Genomic DNA, 22,518 nt, shown 5'->3' with positions numbered 1-22,518 from the left:
CGCACATTGTTCCTCCAAAAAGCCCCAATCTACTTTGTCATAGGCTTTCTTGAAATCGAGAAGGAGCACAATCAAATATCGTTGTTGCATCTTAGTTGACACACTTGTCTCCTAGAAGGTGAAGATGATGTCCAGAGTACTCCGATCTTGAATGAAACTTGTCTGTTTACCATGGATTAGGTCGGGGAGAAAGGGTTGCAATCTTCGACTAATGGCCTAGGCTAGAATCTTGTAGGCAGTCCCTGGGTCTCCAATCTTTCAGCACCCTCCTTGGGAACCAAATGAATCAAACCCTCCGACAGCCTTGTTGGCGTGGCTTCCGTAACCATCATCTCATTAAAGACAGCCTTGAGGCCACCTTCCATGAGATCCCAATGTCGTAGAGATAAAAAGGCTGGAAGTCCTCTCCTGGGCATTTGCCCCTTCGTCGTGCGGTCATAGCCTGTAACTATTTGGCCCTCCTAGCTCTTTTCACATGATGGAACCCTCGCCCGGACACCAACCAGCACTTGCTGCTGCTGACTGAACTTCTGCACCGTCTGCCGCCGTTCTTTGTTAATGCTGCTGCTGGTTGCCACTGTTGCCTGCGCCGTCCCATTTTGCTAGCGTCACCTGCACACGCCAGGGCTGCCCTGCCTCAGCCACTAGTGCTGCCCTGTTTCAGCCACCAGTGCCGCCCCGTTTCAGCACCTGCGCCGCCTTTGAAGTGCCACCTACTGAGTGCCGTCTCCCAGCTGCCTGTTTGGTCAAGCCCCGCTATCTGGACTGAACTCTTGTGTGCCGTTTGATTGACAGCCACCTGGCTGCCACCTTAACCACCAGTTGCCGCTTGATCTTCACCAACTGAACCTAGTCGAACAAGCTGCTTTACGCTATATCCTACTGCTGCTGACTGGTCCATGCTTTGTTGCTTCGTGGACTGGTCTTGGGTTATACTCCCTGGTACAACCTCCTGTGAGTTGTTTCTTCTCTAGTGTTGGGCTACAAGACTACAGTTGGTTATCATAAGCTTTATCATTTACACACATCTCGTGTACTCCAACAACAAGCTTGGGGTTATTTGGACTTGGACTTGGATTTGGATCTAGACTTGGATTTGTATTTTGGATCCTGGTGAGAGATTCTTGTGGGTCATCCTTGTGGTGTGCTTCATATCAGAGATCTCATGCCTTGACATTGGCATAGACTACGGCATATTTGTTTGCTTTTGTATTCATTGATGTATTGATCCTGACCAATGTGCCCGTGGATTGTTTCTGAATAAATTCCTAAAAGGGGGCGGGGCGTGTTCCCCGCTCAGTGTGGTGTATTGTGCAAAGTTCCCTAATCCCTTTGCTCTCCTCCTCTCGCTATATCTTTATCTCTTTGATACGTGGTTGAGTCTATCACGGCATGCCCGGTTGGGCTCACAATGGTAGAGCCATGTCGAGAGATGAGGGAAACCAAGGACCCAATGAAGGGAACAACTATGAGGCTGATCCAGGACTTCAGGATGGGAATTAGGGCCGTCGATCCATTACTCATGAGACCGCGGCCATGACATCAGCTAGATGACCCATTGAACGATGACAACGATGCCAGATATCTTGGACTTCACAGTCGGGTGGTCATTGCGACCAAATGGCCTAGATGACTATACTGGATTTCACAGTCGGGTGGTCAATGCGACGAGATAGCCCAGATGACTGTAGTGGATTTCACAGTCGGGCGGTCAATGTGACCAGATAGCCCTGATGACTGTATTGGATTTCATAGTTGGGCGGTCAATGCGACGAGATGACCAAGATGACTGTTGGTGAACTCTCGGGCGGTCCTAGTGACCAGATGGCCTTGAGGAAAGTCTTAGCGGTTTTCCTCGGGACCAGATAACTGAGGATGGTTTCCGATGAAACCAGATAGGATAATCCATGAATAGGAGCATCATTACTTGTGCACTGCATACTGATGTATGTTTGAATTTCTTTGACTCTGTGTGCTATTTTTGATGTGTGGACAATGCTTGGATTTATGGCATGTGATAGTCCATTGGGCTCCAGACTACCTGGCTAGTACTTGGAATACCCAGTAGACGCGAATGATGCATACTCGTTTGTTGTAGCTTTTGTCTAGCTTTTGCAGGAGGTAAGTATGCATTTATTTTATCTAACACATGTGAAAGGCCATGAAGAAGTACCATCAAGATTAAAGCCATTGGTCAAAGATAAAGAATAGAGATGTTGCCAGATGAACAGATGACACCACAGATATGGGAAAAGACCATATGCACAAGCTCAACAAACATGGCTAGTACTTGAAACATATGGATATACAGGGAATATATGGATATACTGGGAACATATGGATATGCTTGGAACACTTGCAGTCTGCAGTTGAGGACAACTGCGATATAAGAGGGAGGGAATGTAACTATTTGGTCCTCCTAGCTCTCTTCACATGATGGAACCCTTGCTTGGACACCAGACAAGTGGAAGAAGGCTTGGGGATAGGGACCATTAGGTTTGGTCAAGAAAAAGCACCAGTCTTGGTCAAAAAGTAGAGAAAAGCAAAAAGTCAAACTAGGTTGACCACGAGCCTAGAAAGAGGAGACTGAGCAAGACCAAAAAGCCAAAAGACGCTTTTTCGAAAAGTAGCTCTAGGGCCAAAAAGCAAGGCCCTATAGCTATAAAAGCAAAGGACAAGAACTTATTAAAAGATGAGTAATATCTTATTATTAAAAGCAAAAAGGAGAAAAGCAAGGTAAAGAAAAGCAAAAGCTTGGACAAAGCTTTTGGCAAAAAGCATGGATCTCCACAGGTATAAAAGAAGCATGAACCTTCCCCCTCTTCTCGTGTACAATCAAGGTGTGGCCATCATCTTTGGAGAAGCAAAGATCTTCATGAACAAGGCAGAACTCTCATCTTCTTGGGGGAGAACTCCATCTGCTCAGCCGTCTTCAACACTTGCCTTGCACCACCTGGTGTTGCTGGTGCTGCTACCAGCCACCAGCACTTGCTGTTGCGACTGAGCCTCTGCACCATCTGCCGCCGTTCTTTGTTAACGCTGCCGCTAGTTGCCACTGTTGACTGTGTCGCCCAGTTTTGCTAGCATCACCTGCACACGCCAGCGTTGCCCTGCCTCAGCCGCCGCGAGCGCTGCCTGCCTCAGCCACTAGCGCCGCCCTGTTTCAGCATTTGCGCCACCTTTGAAGCGCCGCCTACTGAGCACCATCTCGTAGCCACCTGTTTGGCCAAGCGCCGCCATCTGGACTGAACTCTTGTGCGCCATCTGATTGCCAGCCACCTGGCTGCCACCTTAACCACCAATTGCAGCTTGATCTTCACCAACTGAACCTAGTCTTACAAGCTGATTTACGCTATTTCCTACTGTTTGTGGTTGGTCCATGCTTTGTTGCTTCTTGGATTGGTCTTGGGTTATACTCCCCAGTACAACCTCTTGTGGGTTGTTTTTTCTCGAGTTTTGGGTGACAAGACTAAAGTTGGTTATCATAAGCTTCATCATTTACACACATCTCTTGTGTACTCCAACAACAAGCTTGGGGTTATTTGGACTTGAACTTGGACTTGGATTTGGATCATGTTCCAGGATTTATCTAGGTATATAATTCAGCCGTATTAGCAGACATGCAAATTTCACATTGTGAAGTTTTCGTCCGAGTTGTGGCCAGTTGATATTGTGCTAATTCTTTTTATCTTTAGCGGTGCATTTGCCCTATCAACTACTTATTTGTTGTACTAATTCTTTCTATTTGCTACTTCCCTTAGTGCTAGGCTTCACTATGGCTGAGTCTGCCATGCATCTCCGGAGGTTTGACAGAAACTCAGTACGAAGGGCTTTGTGTGAATATATGCTCTTATGTGTGTGTGTGTGTGTGGACTGCGTGTGTGAGAGCATATCATGATACAGTGTTCCACACCTACTATTGGGCACTGATGACGTTAGTGGGGATGTCGTAGTACCTAGTCCATACTATGCACAATGGAGTTGATAGTTATATAGTCTTGTGGGTTGACTACCATGAGTATATAACATGCATGTTCCTAAAAGGTGAATTTGGGCATGTTCCTGGATTCATCTAGGTATATATATATATATATATATATTAGATTTAGATTTTGGACTGGTACAAGCCTGGTGAGAGATTCTTGTGGGTGATCCCAGTGGTGTGCTTGGCATCGGCATCGACTTGGATATGCTACATGGGCATATTTGTTTGCTTTGTATTCATTGATGTATTGATCCTCGCCAGCATCCCTGTGGATTGTTCCTGATTAAATTCCTAAAAGGGGGCGGGGTCCTTTCCCCTCTTAAGTGTGGTGTACTGTGCAAAGTTCCGTAATCCCTTCTCTCTCTCCCTCTCTTTCTATATCTTTATCTCTTGGATATGTGGTTGAGTCTGTTACGACATGCCCCATTGGACTTACATAGCCTTTGCCAACTCCTTAGCTGTGAAGGGGATCATGACAAGAGTCCTCAGAGAGTGAGGGACCACCTCTCTTTTGTGTCGCCACTCACGTTCACCGCTCATCTATCACTCTGTGGAAATGGCGGCATCGGTGAAAAGAGTGCTAAAAAAATCAGTGGTGAGGCACATTAGGTCTTTAGTAGATGTTTAATATATCTTTCTTTCTTCCTTTTTGTGGCAAAGGGGATGGGTAGTTTTTAGTCTCCTATTGACTAGAGGGCCCCACGCTTACCTATCAGGTTTTAGGAGGAGCTACTTGATTCTGAGTTTGCAGATGACACATTGGCCCACCTCTCTGGAGAGGTGGAGAATCTCTGGAGGTGTGTAGATGGAATCAAGATCTTTTACTAGGCCTTGGGTGCTCAGATCAAATGGCACAAGTTTGGGTTAGGATTCCGAGAGGTAACCCAGTGCATTATCTTGGTTGTCAGGTTGGGATTGACATCTCCTCAAAGTAGCTGCTAGCCCCCCTCCTCTTGAGCATTCCGAAGAAGCTTGTATACTAGAGCATGACTAGGTTCTCTCTTGCTGGTAGAGTGGTAGTAGTGAACCAGGTCCTCGGTACCATGTGGTACATCACCTCTCGATTGGCCTTTTCTAGGGTGTGTATTCGATTGGTAGATCGGTTGATCTACCACCTTCTTTGGGTAGGCATTGATGGCATGTTGGCACGGGCCAAGGTGGCTTGGAGACTAATCATTCAGCCTCGCCTTAGAGGCGCTCTGGGCATTATTCATCCCTCTAAGCAGAGTATAGCCCTTTTGGGCAAGGTGATATCAGAGGCCTCCTCCTAGTTGGTGAGCCGTGGAAGGACTTTCTCATGGTCCGTATGTTCGCCCATACTTCAATTCTTGGGGTCCCTCTTCCCTGTGCCCGAGATAGATCTTTATAGACATGAGCACTCGCGGCTTGAGTCCCATCTTCGAGGACTGGTTTGTGGCCAGCTTTTTCCGAGCCTGGGACAATCCGTTTTGCTCTTCGCTAGTCTTCCCTAGCCTTGGATGAGGAGAGACTCTGTTAGCCTCTGGTTCGGAACCCCTTGATTACCTTTCCTAGGGCCCACATGCTCTTCTCATCCCGCATGTCTCTTGGGGGGCTTTGAGTGAGGGATCCGCACAATCTCTTGGAGAGTGGCTCACCTTTCCTCGGCCAAACTGGCTAGAGAGAGGTTGGAGATTATGGTTATGGGAAGGCTGACCATTGATGAGACTGTAGTGGGATTCGGGCGAGTGGCAATGGCATGATCCCTTTGCCGTAGATGATGCCCCTTGACATCCCCTTTTTTGAGTATACAGTCTGCCTAGGCCGCAAGATTGAGATGTCAGAGCTTGATAACATGCCAAGAGTAGCAATACATTGGTAGATCCAGGACATCCCCGTGCATTTCCTCCAGGATTTTTGGAAACAGCTATGCAATATCTTCCGGTCACGGATGATTATTCTTTTCCTTTGGCAGATAGCTCACAAGAGCTTGGTAGTGGACACCTGGGTGGCAGTTGGAGGTCGGCCGACACTGTGCTCTAGGTCTAGTTACGCCTAGGAGTCTCAGCGTCATTGCTTGTTGTCACCATTTGGTCCCTTCACGAGTCTAGATTGGTGTTACACACAATAGAGCCAAGGTGTAAATGGGGATTTTCCACAGAAGAACGCTAAAGCATTTATTGGCAAAGTTTGGACTGAAAGACGAGCGGCACGGGTTCCCAGAGCTAAGCGGATATGCAGATTGTGCCGCGAGGAGGTGGAGACTGAGGATCACTTTGTATGTAGATGTAGAGCCCACCAGGGGGTCAGAGATAGATATGCAAGATTGTTTGAGGAGCACTCTTCACTACATCAGTTGATGGAGGCCTCGGACCAGCGACAGCTTGGCAGACTACTACTAGAGCTTCATAGTTCTCGAGAGAGACTCCTCCAGACACCCGCTCCCACTAGGGGTGGGAGACAGTCCCAGCTCTCAGATTTCTTCCAGAGAACTATGCCAGTGCCAGCTGATGTACCACGTGGGGTGACCGCACAGAGAGCAGAGGAATTGAGAGCCAGGAGGAGACCTAGACAGACTGGACATAGAGCACCCCGACTCCGTCACCGAGAGATAGCAGCTATCCGAATGAGACACCAGATGGAGACACAGGAGAGGGTAGCTCGCTTTCATTCAGACTCAGGGTACATGTTCACGCCATTCACAGCCTCAGCATCGGCGATGTATGATATCTTATATCCCTCTTATGGCACTGGATGGAGTTAGACATAGATCTGCATAGCATGCTTGTACTACCCCTTCAGCATATAGAGATGCATCTTGCCTTAGCACTCCATCCACATCCCCACCCCCCCTTATATTGTTTGTATATGGGCTCCACCGATCCATGATGATTCACAGTTGTATCCAAACACACGCACACTTTTTCTTTTCTTTCTTTTCTTCCGATGATCGGAAGAACACAGTTGTATTATTTCTTTTTGTCTCATAGGCCGACTTTGGCCTCTCGTAGACGTTAATATATCTTTCTTTCTTTCTTCTTTCTTTCTCTCTCTCTCTCTCTCTCTCTCTCTCTCGATGCGCTGGCGGTACATCAGCAATAGTCTGACTGGTTTAATCTCTCTCCCCTACAGTACTGGTTGTACAGCAGGACATCAATTTTCTCTCTCTTCTCCTAAGTGTTGGTCGTACAGTAGGGCAAAAGCAAGCTCTCTTTCTCTTGAGCGCTGGCCGAACAGCAGCAAAGCCATCTGATGTTGCTCCCATGTTTTTATGTTCTTAGTTTTCCATGACGAGTTTCCATGGACAGTTTTGTATCACCCAAGTGAGATAGCTATATTTATGTTTTCATTCTGTTTTATTTTCCATTCCATGATGAGATATGCCATGGACATTATTGTACCACTTTGGTCTCATAGGCCCATTGGGTGTTTAGTAGACGCTTAATATATCTTTCTTTCTTTCTTTCTTTTTCTTACAGCGCTGGCTATACAGCAGGGTAGCAACATGCTCCCTCTCTCCTACGACGCTGGCCGAACAACACAGCCCTTTATCTCTCTTCATCTGAAGCTGGCTGCTGATTTTGGAATTGTTTCAAGATCGTTTTGTACTAGTTCTTGGTGCTGTTTGTACCTAGATCTCTGAGCAAGTGTTTGTTGAAGCTTTGTGGAGAATCCGGGCAAGTTTGCACCTGGGTCTATTGTAAGAGTTTCTCCCTTGAATAAAGAAGTTTCTATGGAGGGCTGGCTGTTCCGGCTCAGTGGCGTTGTTTTGGTATTCTTTATGTGCGCCTCAAAGTTTGTTCTGGTAGTGAATTGCCTGCCTGTTGCTTGAGTGATCCGGGTTTGGTTTCATTCGTATCAGAGCACAGCTTGTTGCCTATTCTATCTAGGCAGACTGTCCTATAGTTATGAACAAGACCCAAGTTTGCGAGGAACACAAGGAGAGGATTAAAACTCTTGAACACATGGTGGAGCAATACATCAAGATCATTGATAGACAATTTGAGCATCATAACCTTTTGACGAAGCAGCTTTGTCAAGAACTTTAGGAAAAGGAGGCATATTTGAGGATGTACCACGAAGACGCTCATGTGAGGATGGTTATGGAAGGCAAAAGGATCATGGAGACCAATGTTACAAATGTCTTTCTAGATTAGACCTCAATGCTGGAAATGAATCCCAGAAAGTTAGCTTTTTACTATCTTCTGCAAGAAGGGGATATTACCCTTGATGCACGGGGCAAGTATCTAGTAAAACCGGATTTGGGGTTTGTGGAACCTCATCAGTCGATGGTTGCTGAGGAAGCTTTGAGATATTCTTCTAGAAAGAGAAAGATGACTCCTATTGCGAACTTGATTCTTTTCGTGAAGAGATGGCTTAGACCTCAATGCTGGAAATGAATCCCAGAAAGTTAGCTTTTTACTATCTTCTGCAAGAAGGGGATATTACCCTTGATGCACGGGGCAAGTATCTAGTAAAACCGGATCTGGGGTTTGTGGAACCTCATCAGTCGATGGTTGCTGAGGAAGCTTTGAGATATTCTTCTAGAAAGAGAAAGATGACTCCTATTGCGAACTTGATTCTTTTCGTGAAGAGATGGCTTAGAAGATGCCTTGGAAGGAGGACAATGAACGGAAGATACAAGCTCCTTCCACGGAAGATGGACCAACGGGTTGATGTACCAAACCCGATTGTTATTCGTGCCAGTTTTCTTGCCACAAACAGAACGAAGCTTTCGAGGAGATTTAGTTCTACTCCATATTTTTGTGTCTACATAGAGATACTATTTTGGGTGTTGCAAATTTTGATATCCGCTGTGATATTTATGGGATTTCTCCGGAGAAATTTTGATTGTACATAATCAAGATAAGTATTTATGTTGTAATGCTTTTCTTTGGCCAATATGTGGAATTTTCTACATGTTGAACTCCCTTGCTGACGCAAGTGGAGAGTGTTTCTCATGTTTATCTTGAGATGTGTTTCAGGAAGTTACTTTTTTGAAAGGGACTCTCTCTTTACAATCTTCTTAGAAGGAGTCACAACTTGGCTTTTCAGAAATCTTCAATACTATTTGTTCGTGGTATTCTATGAGTTTTCTTGGTAAGCTAAAGAATGGCGAGAGTTATGGAAAAGGCCTTTCTATGCTTTTGATGAATAGTTTATGGTTTTGGTCTTGTATATTGGAGGATCCTACCATTATGGGATATGCTAGAATTGCTGCCTATACAAAGATCTCATATGGGGAGTAATCTAGTGGTATAGGACGCTAGAATATGTCACATATGCGGTTACAAAACTATGAATTATTCAATAGTTACATGGACTAGCTGATTCAAGACTATGAGTTGTTTTGAAGCCTAACATGGTAGGTATTTTGTGCTTGTATGGCTGGTCAAAGACATGCAAGGTTGTCTTGGACAACAGTGTGTCGGTTGAGCTTCCTTGGCTTGTGTGAACATGTGCTTGTTTTGACGGCTTTGTGGGGAAGGACTCTCACACCAATCATGGCATGGCACATGCCTTTTTTTTGCAGGTATGTGGATGGATCCCCAGGAAGGACTCTGGTGTGAGCCCACTAACATGCCAAGATGAGTTTATGTCTATACGTGGTGGATGGATCCCCAACTAGGACTCTAGTGTGAGCCCACTGACATGGGGCAAGATTCTATGTGTGGCTTATTGAGCCTGACATAATAAAACATGTATGGCTTGTGGAGCCTGACATGATAATACATGTATGGCATATGGAGCCGGACATGGCAAGATTGCATGTGTGACATATGGAACCTCACATGACAATATATGTATGGCATAAGTAGCCTGACATAACAATACGTGTGTGGCACAACTATTTTCGAGGCTGGCTGACTCTATGACGAGGAAGAGGGATGCGCATAAGGACACACACATAGGTGTGTAGCATATGTAGAGCATCAGGACCCTCCACCACACAGAGACAGATTCGTGAGGTTCTCTGCCGACATGTCACGCTCCCATCACAGAGGCCTGACATTCACTCCACCATCAGATCGGTTCTGGCCGAGGCGGGTATCGTCATTAGTTGATCACAACAATCAACAAGTAGTTGCTCCAAACTTGCTCCAATAATAGCAGCAGCAAGATACCATCGCAAGACTTGAGGAGGAAGCAACAGGATCATCTATTGCTCACATGTACTGTCATATGTTTTCATTTTACTTTTTCTTTCAGTTTTCCACGGCTCAATATATCCATGGTACCATTGTATTACCCTTGGTCTCATAGGCTCTTGGGGTCTTCCGTAGACGTTTATATAACTTTCTTTCTTTCTTTCTCCTGATGCGCTAGCCATATAGCAGCACAGGCCGACTTGTTCAAACTCTCCCTGAGCGCTGGCTGTACAGTAGCAGCAGTCCGACTGGTTCAATCTCTCTTCCCTACAGTGTTGGTCAGATAGCAGTGTTGGGTAGGAGGGAAGCTAGCCTGCACACACACACACACACACACACACACACACACACACACACACACACAACCTCAAGCACAGAGAAACATGAGTGTTGGAAAAGATGTACTCAATAATGATATGAAATGAAAGTACAAGTGAGTACTAAAAGGCCTAGGGCAAAGTGCCCAACACATAAGTGTGTTCACACGGGGAAAAAACCTGTGTCCAGTCACAGGGAAAAAGTGCCCGTGAGTAAGCTGGGTTCACACCTGAACTAGCCAGGAGTGGACATGACCAACAAACCCCCCTTAAGTGAATGGTGTGAACGGGTAGCAGCAGGGTGATAAAGCTGTGAATGTTGCCTTGCACTATGCTCCACAGTAAGAGTGAACTACAGTGCCAATGGAAAAAGCAAGCACTATATGACGTGGAAAAGAAGATTCCCCAATGTCATAGTGCTAATGCTAGAGCACTGTAGTACATAAATGCATCACCAAAAATGCATGGCAAAGATCATGTGGACATCAACTGCATCAAATCAAGAGGCATTGCATAATACCCCCCTGAAGGCAAGTACCAAATGCCAAGCTGAACTGCATGTAATCCACATCAATGCTTTGTAACTGCACCACACCAGTGATAAGCATAAGAAGAGGTAGCAGATATACGCATGTGTAAAGGCAACAAGATCCAAAAGTCATGCCTGTGAGACATGCAATGTAAGCTGCAAAAGTGAAACTCATCAATGGAGGATCCAATGAGGAAAAATCAGCAATGGTAGGGCGGATAAAAGTAAAATTCAGCAATGGGAAAAGCTGAAAATGGGGAGAGAAAGTGGGGGCTCGAGACGGGCATCAGCCAATGCTATGAGAGGATAGGTAAACTCTCAGCGATGCCATGATCATTGGCATGTATGGCAAGTGTGAAGATGCATAATCCCACAATGAATAATATACATGTGACATGTCAAAACCATGAGAGCAAGCCAACACTGGCCAAGTGTGTAAAAGGCACTCCTAGTAAACATCACAGGTGAGAAAGTGACAAAGTCAACACTGTAGAAACAATCCCGCTGCAAGGGAAAACAACATAAAAGGCATCTCCAGTAGATATCACATGCGAGAAAGCGTCTAGCATAGACCAACATAAGGGTCAACAAGCATAAGTGACCATGAGGCATCACCAACTGCATGTGGGCAAGTAAACTACCCCCCTAAAATGCATCTGCCAATTAATGCATACCATGGAGTATAGACTATAAAGCATAGTCATCAAAAGCAATGGCATCAGAAGACATCTCTGCAGGCAATGAAGATGTAAATGTCAAGGCTGACACATGTGTAGCCAAATTGGCCTGATCTGCACCTGTGGAAGAAGATGCCAGCTTCTTCTTTTTTTCACTCTCAATATGCTTCTTGCATTCCTCTATGGTGTGCCCTGTTTTCTTGCAATAGTTACAACGCTTTTTCTTTTCAGGCTTGTCCTGTCTTGGGAGGATTCGATGGGCTAGGTTTAGGCCCAGATCTATTCCCACGAAAGGGAGCAGCTATTGCTGACTCAACAGACATCATGTTGTTCCTGTTGGAACGAGATTGCTCTTCACTGAGCAAGAGAGTCACAAGGTTGTCAAAAGTGACCGCATTAAGTGCATTGCCAGCCAACAACCGCAAAGTGGTGCCAAATGTCTGATAAGAGTCAGGCAAGTTGCACAAAATTGTCTTAACAAGATAGCTATCTGTCAAGACCTCATCAATGTTAATGAGCTGCTCTCGTAGGTCCTTCACATGCGTAAGGTACTGATCGAAGCAAGCGGTTAGTCTCAAGCTTGCCCTGAAGGTAAGCTACATGAGCCTCATTGCGACCTGAATACGCTGCCGCCAAGGTATCCCAAGCACCCTTTGCAGTGGTGCAAGAACGATTGTGCGGAATGATATGCCTGCGGCACGAGAGAGCAATCAATGCATGGGCCTGAGCATCCCTAGCATCCCAAGTACGCTGCTGCTGAGGAGGAGGAAGACGAGGAGGTGGACCTGCAGGAGGATGAGCGGGAATCACTTCACCTTCCGCTGGAGCAGGTGTAAGAGGACGCTCCTCAGTGCCATCCATATACAGCCATACATTTTTGGCGACCAAAACATGACGCATCACATAAGCCCACATAGGGCAGTTGTCTCCATTGAGCTTGTCCTCTTAAGATAGCATTCCAAAGAGGTCATTATTACTGTTGGCCACGATAGCACAACAAATCTGTCACAAGTCACCACGAGTATGCAATGCCCAGCAAAATCGTAAGAATGCGGGAGATAAAAATAGCAGGATAACCAATGGACTAAAAAGGAACTCCTCCAACACGAGAAATACATATGCATGTCCCAAATCTGCAAGTGTACTACACGATGATGCAAATCTGTCAAAGTGTCCACAATGGCATACATATACTGCAGCAAACCACAAATGTATACATGTGCCGTGAAAAACACAATCAGTTGACACCTGTAAGAGCTGCAAGTGCACAAATCCTGTAAATCTGCTAATGCGATTGTCACCTGTACCAAATGCTGTAATGCCCAAAAATTGGGGGAAATGTCCCAATGCCAACCAAATGTGCCGGTAATACCCAAAAATTTGGAGGAAATGTCCCAATGCCAACCAATGTGCTTGTAATACCCAAAAAATTGGGGGAAATGCCCCAATACCAACCAAATGTGCCTGTAATAGTGTGCCGATTTTTACAAAATAGTGCCAATTTTTGCAAAATAGTGCCAATTTTTGCAAAATAGTGCCAATTTTTGCAAAATCGAGCCAATTTTTGCAAAATCCCCAAATTTCTAGTGCAATTATGTACCAAATCTGCTGAAATCAATGCCAATGTGTGCCAATGTTGCAATTGCAGGCTCAATAGTGAAAACCCCCAATTTTTAACAGGCAAAATGTGCAATTTCAGGTCAAAAAATTGCAAATCCCTCAAAACCTTGCCAATTTTGGGTAGATCTGAAGGTGAATCTGAAGTTTCTTTGGGCAGTGCAGAGCAGGTACACAGGTATAGTCGTACGGTACAAGTGCAAGTACGGTCGTACGGCTGTACAGGGCACGGTACAAGGCGGCGATGGTAGGGCGTCGTATGGCGGCGCAGGCGGTAGCTGCCTGTGAGGGCGACGGCAGAGGCGACGGTGCAGAAGCCGGTAGGTGCAGGCGACCGTGCACAGGGCGGAAGGCGCAGGCGGCGGCGATGGTGTTGAGGCATGCATAGATCTGATGACGGGCAGCGTAGATCTGGCAATGGGCGGCGCAGATCTGATCGCTACAGTTGATAGCGGCGGCGTCGCGCAGCTGAGGACGCGACTGACTGCATTACAGTATGGCGGTGGCGTCGGTACAGAACATCGTACGGACAGAGCGGTGGCGGTGCCAGGGCGGCTGCAGGGTGGCTGAGGGCAAAACCCTAACTTTAAACAGCAAAAACCTTAATGCTGCAAACCCTAATGCAATAGGTTGAAGCTCAAGCTCTGAAGGGCAGTAAGGGGCAAACCCTAATGCTAACCCTAACCCTAACCAGGCTCTAGTACCAATGTTGGGTAGGAGGGAAGCTAGCTTGCACACACACACGCACGCACGCACGCACGCACGCACAACCTCAAGCGCACACAGAGAAATGTGAGAGTGCTGGAAAAGATGTACTCAATAATGATATAAAATGAAAGTACAAGTGAGTACTTAAAGGCCTAGGGCAAAGTGCCCAACACACATAAGTGTGTTCACACGGGGAAAAAACCTGTGTCCAATCACAGGGAAAAAGTGCCCGTGAGTAAGTTGGGTTCACACCTGAACTAGCCGGGAGTGGACATGACCAACAAGCAGGACAACAATTTTCTCTCTCTTCTCCTGAGTGTTGACCGTACAACAGGGCAATAGTATGCTCGCTTTCTCCTGAGCGTTGGACGTACAACAGCAGCGTTTGGTGTTCTCTCTCTCCTACGGCACTGACCGTACAACAAGGCAGCAACGTGTTGTCTCTCTCTTACGACGCTGGCCGAACAACACAGCTCTTTCTCTCTTCATCCAAAGCTGGCTGCTGATTTTGGGATTGTTCCAAGATCGTTTTGTACTGGTTCTTGGTTTTGTTTGTACCTAGATCTCTGAGCAAGTGTTTGTTGAAGCTTTGTGGAGAATCCGGTGCAAGTGTGCACCCGCACCTTGGTCTGTTGTAACAGTTTCTCCCTTGAATAAAGAAGTTCCTTATTGGCGCTGGCCGTTTCGGCTCAATGCTGCTGTTTATGGTTCTTCCGCTGCGTCTCAAAGTTTGTTTGTGGTACTAAACTGCTTGTTTGTTACCCGAGTGATGCGGCACAGGTATGGCGGAGGATCCTCTGCATCTTTCACCATGTACCAGGCACGCGCCCGCACGATTACCTAGGGCGGTTGCTGAAGCCTCTGAATCAGCACCAGCCCTTGCATACGAGGAGACAGGTCAAGGCCTTGCGCTTCTCCTCTCTCACCGCCTCAGGATCATGACAGCCTTGTTTTCAGCAACCCGAGGGGAGGAGTATCTGACAGAGGTGGGAGATCTTTAATTGCATTGCAGCATGGCACATCATTGCAGCGAAGCCATGGAGGCACCACCACGTTGCCCGCTGAGTCCATCTAGAGTATATGGACAGACACCATTCACATTGTCCGTCACTAGTGGGAGAAGTTGCGAGTTGGTTCCGAGCGTATGCGGAAACCCTGAGAGGCTCTGGAGTAGTGGTCTTTTCCTTAGGGTTAGAGGCATTGAAGCCACTTGGCACTACATGTCACGTGTTTTGCGCCCCCCCCCCCTGGCGCACGGCCCCACTGCCCCCTCCCTGTTGTATCAATAAGCCTTTCTTCGAGAGAGCCTAGCGAGCAAGGAAGATCCTCTCAGTTCCCAGCCTGGATCTTAGTCACCATCTTGGACATTTCCTAGTATGAAAGGGGCTTGATGGACTCCAGGAGGTCTACATATTTAGAAAGTACAAGCTTTGGGAATGGGGGATTATCCAATACAAAAGATCTAGCATCTGAAGCTTGGTCTAGGCACTCGAGATGGTTCTTCGACAGAGAAATGGGTATTGGAGTGTAAGTGTCAAGTGAAAAGCATGTATGGTGAGCTCCCAGAGGATTTCAGAGAGATCTAGTACCAAAACATGGCTCATCACGGTGCTCTGAAATCGGCCTTCAGAAATCTGATGGGCAGTGAAACAAAAACTCGCACACCAAACACTTCATCACCCATGGGAACCTGGAAAAGGAAAACAAACAGGGGAGCTAGAGTGCTCCTGCAAATAGTACAAGGACACCGATTGGCCCCAAAACGCAGTGGCGCCCCTTGTGGTATTTCTTTACTTGAACAAAAATTTGAGTACAAAGTACAACTCGTCGAATCCTTTACCAATAGGATCCCTTATAGCTTTTCACCGAGGACTTCCAAATAAGAACTCTCGTTATCACAGCAAAGCATTCCATAGAGAAGGCACACCTGTACGACACCTCCCTGCTTGAAAAGGTCTTCTCCATCACTATCATGGATCCCACAACCCTTTCCCAAACAACAGTAGGTCTGTACCAAACCACATGTCCTCCCTATAGTCACAGCTTGCATGTAACCTCGAGAAAATTAGAACCTGTCCACATGAATCCAAAGACATGCTTTCCACATGAAACCAAGACTTGTATCTGATAAACCATAGACCTGTATCCATAAACCATAGGCCTGTTTCCTCGATACCAAAGTCCTATTTCTTCTCGAGAAACCAATGTCCTATTTCCATGACAGATATACCATCCAAACATGGTTGCCAAAACCTAGAAAGAGAAAGATAGAGGACGTGTCAAGCAATCCTTGAATACACGTAAGTCCAAGATAAAGCGCAACACACACATAGTTGATGTGTACGTACTGTACGTAATGTATGGTACGTATTTGTACGTTGTTCCGTACAGATAAAATTTTTGTGTACGTAAAAATACGTACCATTGTAAAAAATATCAATCTATATGGCATTTCATATCAAAATAAACATAAAAAGATCCAAATACATTTTAAATTGTGAGAGAGACCTACAAGACAATCTAATAAGGTCTTTGCTAATACGCATTTGATTAGTAATCACAAAACCCTTGCCGCACGTAAAACTTGTTACTTCAGAAATCAAACATGAGATACCAAAACCAGTTTTCAATCAGAGATCAATCTTCAATCACCAATCACCACTCTTAGCTCTATATAAACTGATGAATCAGTGTTTACACAACAAAAGTCTCGACTCTCATCCATGTTAAAAGGTTGCAAATGCATCAAAACAAACTGGTTACAATGCACATACTACATAGCAAGCTGCAACACTACATCATAGAAATGTTCTCAAAAGGCCCATAAGGGCTAGTCCAGAGTCTAGACTCCACAATGAAACGTGATCTTAGAGTCAAAACTCCTCATCAGATGATGATGATGATGATGCACCAGAAGAGAGCAAGTCCCCATCTGTTAGGACATTGCCCTCGTCGTCATACTCAGGCTCTGCCATCACGGGCACATGTGATGATGTGAAAGATGTATCATGAGATCCATGTGCTACATCATCATCTCCTGGCTCACTCTGAGTATGAATGAGAGTGACAGCCTCATTCGCCCGAGTCCGCTACGTACGAACAGGCAGCTTCCCTCGACGAATGCTCCTCTGTCTAGCGCTCTCTGAATCTTCAGCCTCCTCACGCAAAGGTATCGCCAAAGCCCGTGCGCGTGACCTTGTGACACGGCGATCGATGCTCTCCAACTCTCTATGAAGGAGTCGTATAATATCTGCTTGCTCGTCTCTGACACGCTGCTCCATGTCGTCCTTAGTAGAGGTTGGCACCATCTTCACACGGGTCGGATTTGCCTGTGGAAAAGCAAAATCCGACAAGTCAGAACCACAAGAAATGACTTAATTATATTGAAATGTGTCAAAAGACGTACAACAGTTAAATATACCTGCTTGGGTGTCCCCAAAGCATGATAATCTCGCACGAGCTTCATGTTAGCTCGGCAATACACTAATCGCTCCAGCTGAGCGGTACTAAGTCGATTGCGGATCTTCGTGTGAACCAAGGAGTAGGCGCTCCAATTGCGCTCACAAGCACCAGCAGAACAATCCTACGATCACGAATCACGATACGATTTTGGAGTCAAAACCCTTAATGAATTAAACTTTGAAGATGGATGCAATTGTGAAAGAGTCAAGAGTACCTGCGAGAGGATTCGGAGAGCAAGATGAGTCAGCTTTGGAAGACCTTGTCTTCCATAGCTCTGCCACCACGTGAGAGGAAATTTCGTCGCCTTCTCTCTCAAAACCACCGCTCTAGCAAAGGATGGTCCTAGATTGTTCGTAAAACTCACCATCTCTGCATCAACCTCAAGTTGCTCATCCTCGTCGTACATTATGTTGATGTACTGGTCTTTCTGCGTGAGCAAAGTGCTCTCACTAAACAGCTCTGGCTTCTTGTAGAAGGGATGAAGCAATGCAGCCATCCCATGAATGGGACGGCTCATAAATGTCCATCGCCGCTCTACAATAGCCAGGATGTCACCCCGGCTACAAACTGACAAGCCAACATTCCAACAGTCATTATATAATATAACTTTAAACATATTGTTGCAATGTGCATATTATTTAATATTAATATAATCAGCCAAGAACAATATCCAAGTGTACACTCACCGAGACTCCGTCAATGTCGTACAGGCGGCAATATGGCGCTTCATCTCCATGAAGAGATGATAGACCAGTCCAAGAGTAGAGCCCTCCATATCTGTGAGTTGGAGGAGGACATGGATAGGCTGCAATGCCACCGTCAAGCTCTGTACCTCTGTCCAAAAGGCCTCGTCAAGCACTTTCCGCTGAATGTATCTAGTGGCCTCTGTCTGCGCATGGTGCATAAAGCTCCATTTCGAGTCCTCCACAGTCTGTAGTAGTGGGTCCCGCAATCTAAAAAGCCTCTGCAAGACCAGGAACATATAAGAAAACCTGGTAGGTCTTCGAGGGTCGCACCATATCAAGTGCACTATGGCTCCTGAAGATGGCCAAAGCCTGATGTTTTTTTTGGAAAAATGTAGTAATCTTCGTGGGATCTGCAACATCAGGTTGCACCCATGGCAACTTTCCAATATCCTCCATTAGCAAGTCCAAGCAATGTGCAGCACAAGGAGTCCAAGCAATGCGAGGAAACTCTGCCTCGACCAATTCACCCATACGCTTGCAATTTGAAGCATTGTCTGTCACCACTTGGACCACATTCTTTGGCCCAACATCCAAAATTGCCTGTTTGATGTGGTGATAAATAAACTCAGCACTGATGGATTCTCCTGCCTTTCCTGCATCCACAGCCCGCAAGAAGTATGTGCCAAGACATGAGGACACCAAAATATTGATAATGTGTCGTCTACGCATATCACTCCAGCCATCAGATATGATGGTGCACCCAAAAGACTGCCATCCTGCCTTGACAGGTACCAATGCCTTGTCTATCAAGGCTTTCTGCTCTTCAAGCATCGTGGTACACATTTTGTTATACTCCACCCCGGACCACGAGTTTGTGTGGCCAACCTCTGCTATGGCCCTCACCATTCTCTTTCATTGATCAGTCCTCAGTACATTGAAGGAGATGTTGCACTCCACAAGAGTGCAAGCAATCTCCATCTCACCCACTTTTTGTCTCTCTTTCACCCACGAAAGAGATGACACACGTGAAGGCAAAGTACTCTGTCTCAGCACATGTGCATCATCATCCTCATCACCCTCCTGCATGACACGGGCCTTCTTTTTGCCCCCTGTAGGCTGGCTATCCTGTGTGGAAGAATCACCCATCTCCCCCACAAGCGCATCATGAAGTGCATCTTGAGTGTGCTGGTTGCCCCTTACCTTCTTTGAACCCTTTGCTGTTGATGAATTCTCAGCAATGAGCTTGTCTTTGATATCCTGCGGCACCTGCTTGCACCCACCACAATTGCCGGTGGTGCCAATACCTGTCAAGTGTATCGCGACACGAGAAATTGTGCTCGTGAGCTCAAAGTTGCAATACTTGCACTGCCATCTACGTGAGCCAGAACCAGCTTGGGTCGGCGTATTAATAACACGGATGACATTGGTGTGCTCCTGCCAGTAGGGGTTGCATGGCTTCGGCATATTGGATCCTGGAAGCTGTGTGACACAAAGAAAGAGAGAGAGAGAGCTTAGAGTATACTCCAAAGGAAGAAAGAGAGAGAGAGAGAGAGAGAGAGAGAGAAGGAGAGCTTAGAGCATACTCCAAAGGAGGAAAGAGAGAGAGAGAGAGAGAGAGAGAGGGAGAGGGACTCGGGAGGGAGCGAGAGAGACGAGATTAATCATGTAGTACATTGGCCGCTCGCGGTTGAGAGAGAGAGAGAGAGAGAGAGAGAGAGAGAGAGAGAGAGAGAAGAGTACAGTAGAGACAGAGATGCATCATGAGGGACTAAGGCCATGAGCGAGAGAGAGCGTGAGAATTACCTGGTTGCAATGTGCACAGTGTGTAGAGACAGAGTGAAACAGAGCACTGCAGGCGAAATTCCGAAATAAGCCCAAATTCGTACGTTGAAGGTCAAAAAGGGGTTTTTAAAAAAAATAAACGTACGGATTGATCCGTATGCGTACGGATCCGTACGGTACAGATTGATCCATACGTACGTACGGCTGCAACCTTGAACACACATCTCTTCCAAGAACATCATCCTGTGCATATGTAGCTTGATCCTCTGCATCCTATTCTCGTAAACAAAACCTGCTTGCGAAGAGAGAGAGAGAGAGAGAGAGAGAGAGAGAGAGAAAGAAAGAAAGAAAGAAAGATTTTATTAACGTCTTCCAAAAGACCGAACTCGGCCTATGAGACAAATCGGAGTACCTGTATGGGGTATCCTCTGTCATCCCAACAAAATGAAAAAGTACTGAATAAAAAAGCTGAATCTGGGTGTGCAGGGGATGGAGCTCTATTACTAGGAGAATGCAAAGCTATATGCATGGAGTATACAATCATGATATGCAACCTAGCTAGCTCCATCCTGTACCATACTGGGGGTATAAAATGGTATACATCAGTGAAGGGGGTGTCCACAGCTCCCTGAAGAACATGCCTGGGTGTGCTCTGAAGCGAGCCAGTCGCTCCGCACCCTCTCTGTGAAACTGAGCTCTGATCTCTGTCATCTCTCTGTGGTATAGGCGTGGTGTCCGAAAGCCAGGTGTCCTCTGTCTCCTGCGGGCTCTAAGTGTCTCTGCTCTCTGGAGAGTAATCCCCTGCCGTGTAGGGGCTGGGAGGGGTATGGATCTCTGAAAAAATGTAGTAATCTGTGTCTGTCGCCCCCCCTCTGGAGCTGTCTGAGCCTGTAATAATGTCTCTCTGTGGCGCTGTATGTCTAGAATGTATCTCCCCAGTATGCGCTGGTCTGCTGTCTCAAAGATCTGGCGTAGGGAATGTGGCTCTCTGAATAAAATGGGATATCTCTCTCTGATGGCTATATATGCTCTGCATCTGCATACATAATGCTCCTCACTCTCCACCTCCTCTCTGCACAATCTGCATACCCTCTCCTCTCGGGGGATCCGTGCTGCTCTGCCAGTCTCAATCTCCAATCGGTGTGATGAAACTCTGAGCTGACCAATAGCCACTCGGGAGCCGTGTGGTAAAAAGCCCTCCATGTATCTAGGCCTCTCTATAAATCCATCATCAGTGATACTCATGAAGTGATCTCTGTAGTATAGCATCTTCGGTGGAAGAGGCTGTGTAGGCGATATCCATGTCTCTCGTGTATAGAGCTGCCATAGATCCTGTCTCAATACTCTGTTCCTCTCACTATGAGAGAGACGGATATGTGGTGCATCCCTGTCATACTGGAATGGTGGTAGATGATCCATGTCTAGGCCATGCTATGAGAACCAATGTGTGACCTGTGCATACCATGATCCTCTGTCTCCTGCCTCAGCCAACTCTCTAGATGCCTGAAAAGCTCTGTATGATAGCCTCTACCATCATAGGAGGGGCAGCAAACTCTGCTCGGATAATGTCATGAGGTACTGACGGTTTGCTGCGTATCATGCGTGCCATCATGAGGGCCTGTGGTCTCTCTATCTGTGTCCACCAATGAGTAGCAAGGCCTGGCGCCCATACTGCTGCTCCATACATCAATGCCGGTGTGACTAATGTGTCAAATAGCCACCCCTTCGTCTGGGGCTCCTGAAAATGCGCCTGGTGGCACTGTCTCTCTAGCATAGCCAATGCTGCATATCCCCGTGTCAATCTAGCTCTGGCTGCTGAACCCATGGTAAAGCGTGTGGCTGCTGCAGAGAAGGTAACCCCTAGGTACACGTATGATGTCACCACCTCCACCTGGCATCCTGCGAGAGTGAATGTCAGCTGACTCCTGCCCTGTCTCGATGTATGAAAGACCATAACCTTGGTTTTCCCAAGGTTCACAGTAAGACCCCTCTGTGTGCAGAAATCATGGAGTGCATGTAGATGCTGCTGTAGACCACCTGGGGACTCAGACACTAATACAATATCATCAGCATAGAGCATAATATGTACTGAGGTACCTGCTAAATCAACTCCATCTCCGCCTCCCCGTGTAATGAAGTCAGCCACCTCATCAATGTATAACCCAAATAGCGTGGGGGAAAGTGGGCATCCTTGCTTCACACCAATGGTGCTAGCAATAGTCTCGGACATACCTCTTGGACATCTGACTCGCCCAAAAACCTGCTCATATAATGCATAGATGCCCCATGTCATATCTGCTGGTATGCCAAGAGACTGCAGGCGCTGAAAGAGCCTCTCTCGTGGTACTGTGTCAAATGCCTTGCGGAAATCCACAAAGCAGCAATAGAGCTTTCTCTTCCTCACTCTGGCCTGATCAATCATACATCTCAAAGTGAATACATGGTCAGTGGTAGAGAAAGCTCTCCTGAAACCTGCCTGCCCTGATGAGCGTAAACCTGCTCGCTCAGCATATAAGCTAAGCTCCTGCTCCAGCACTGCACCATAGAGTTTGGCTAGCACGTGGCCAACCATAACCGTCCTGTAGTTGCTCGGATCGAGCATATCCCCTGTTTTGTGAATCGGCACAATGGTGTGCATCGTCCACTCC

General features: G+C 46.6%; 2 protein-coding genes across 2 annotated transcripts in view; one reads left to right on the top strand and one right to left on the bottom strand.

Moving 5' to 3' along the window:
- LOC147625218 (polyadenylate-binding protein RBP47B'-like) overlaps window positions 1–22,518 on the top strand; it is a 102,455-nt gene that overhangs the window by 37,529 nt on the left and 42,408 nt on the right. The gene's annotated exons all lie outside the window — the stretch shown is intronic.
- LOC147625219 (uncharacterized) lies at window positions 16,865–18,310 on the bottom strand. The gene is made up of 3 exons (XM_086818486.1): window positions 18,089–18,310; window positions 17,617–17,962; window positions 16,865–17,523 (listed from the first exon to the last, which is right to left on the bottom strand). The coding sequence occupies exons 1-3, from the start codon at window positions 18,304–18,306 to the stop codon at window positions 17,251–17,253; spliced, it is 837 nt and encodes a 278-aa protein (XP_086674612.1). The 5' UTR covers window positions 18,307–18,310; the 3' UTR covers window positions 16,865–17,250.

The sequence above is a fragment of the Cibotium barometz genome, chromosome 24 (assembly GCF_041138505.1).
Source record: "Cibotium barometz isolate CiBa-2024 chromosome 24, ASM4113850v1, whole genome shotgun sequence".
NCBI classification, from domain to species: domain Eukaryota; kingdom Viridiplantae; phylum Streptophyta; class Polypodiopsida; order Cyatheales; family Cibotiaceae; genus Cibotium; species Cibotium barometz.
The sequence above is the reverse complement of the archived record's forward strand: the minus strand, read 5'-3'. Positions and strand labels throughout refer to the sequence as shown.

Coding starts and splice junctions, on each gene's coding strand:
- LOC147625219 (XM_086818486.1), bottom strand. CDS start 18,306: ATGCACCATGCGCAGACAGAGGCCACTAGATACATTCAGCGGAAAGTG. Junction 17,963..18,088: donor ACGACATTGACGGAGTCTCG/GTGAGTGTACAC, acceptor GTCAGTTTGTAG/CCGGGGTGACATCCTGGCTA. Junction 17,524..17,616: donor CTCTCCGAATCCTCTCGCAG/GTACTCTTGACT, acceptor TCGTGATCGTAG/GATTGTTCTGCTGGTGCTTG.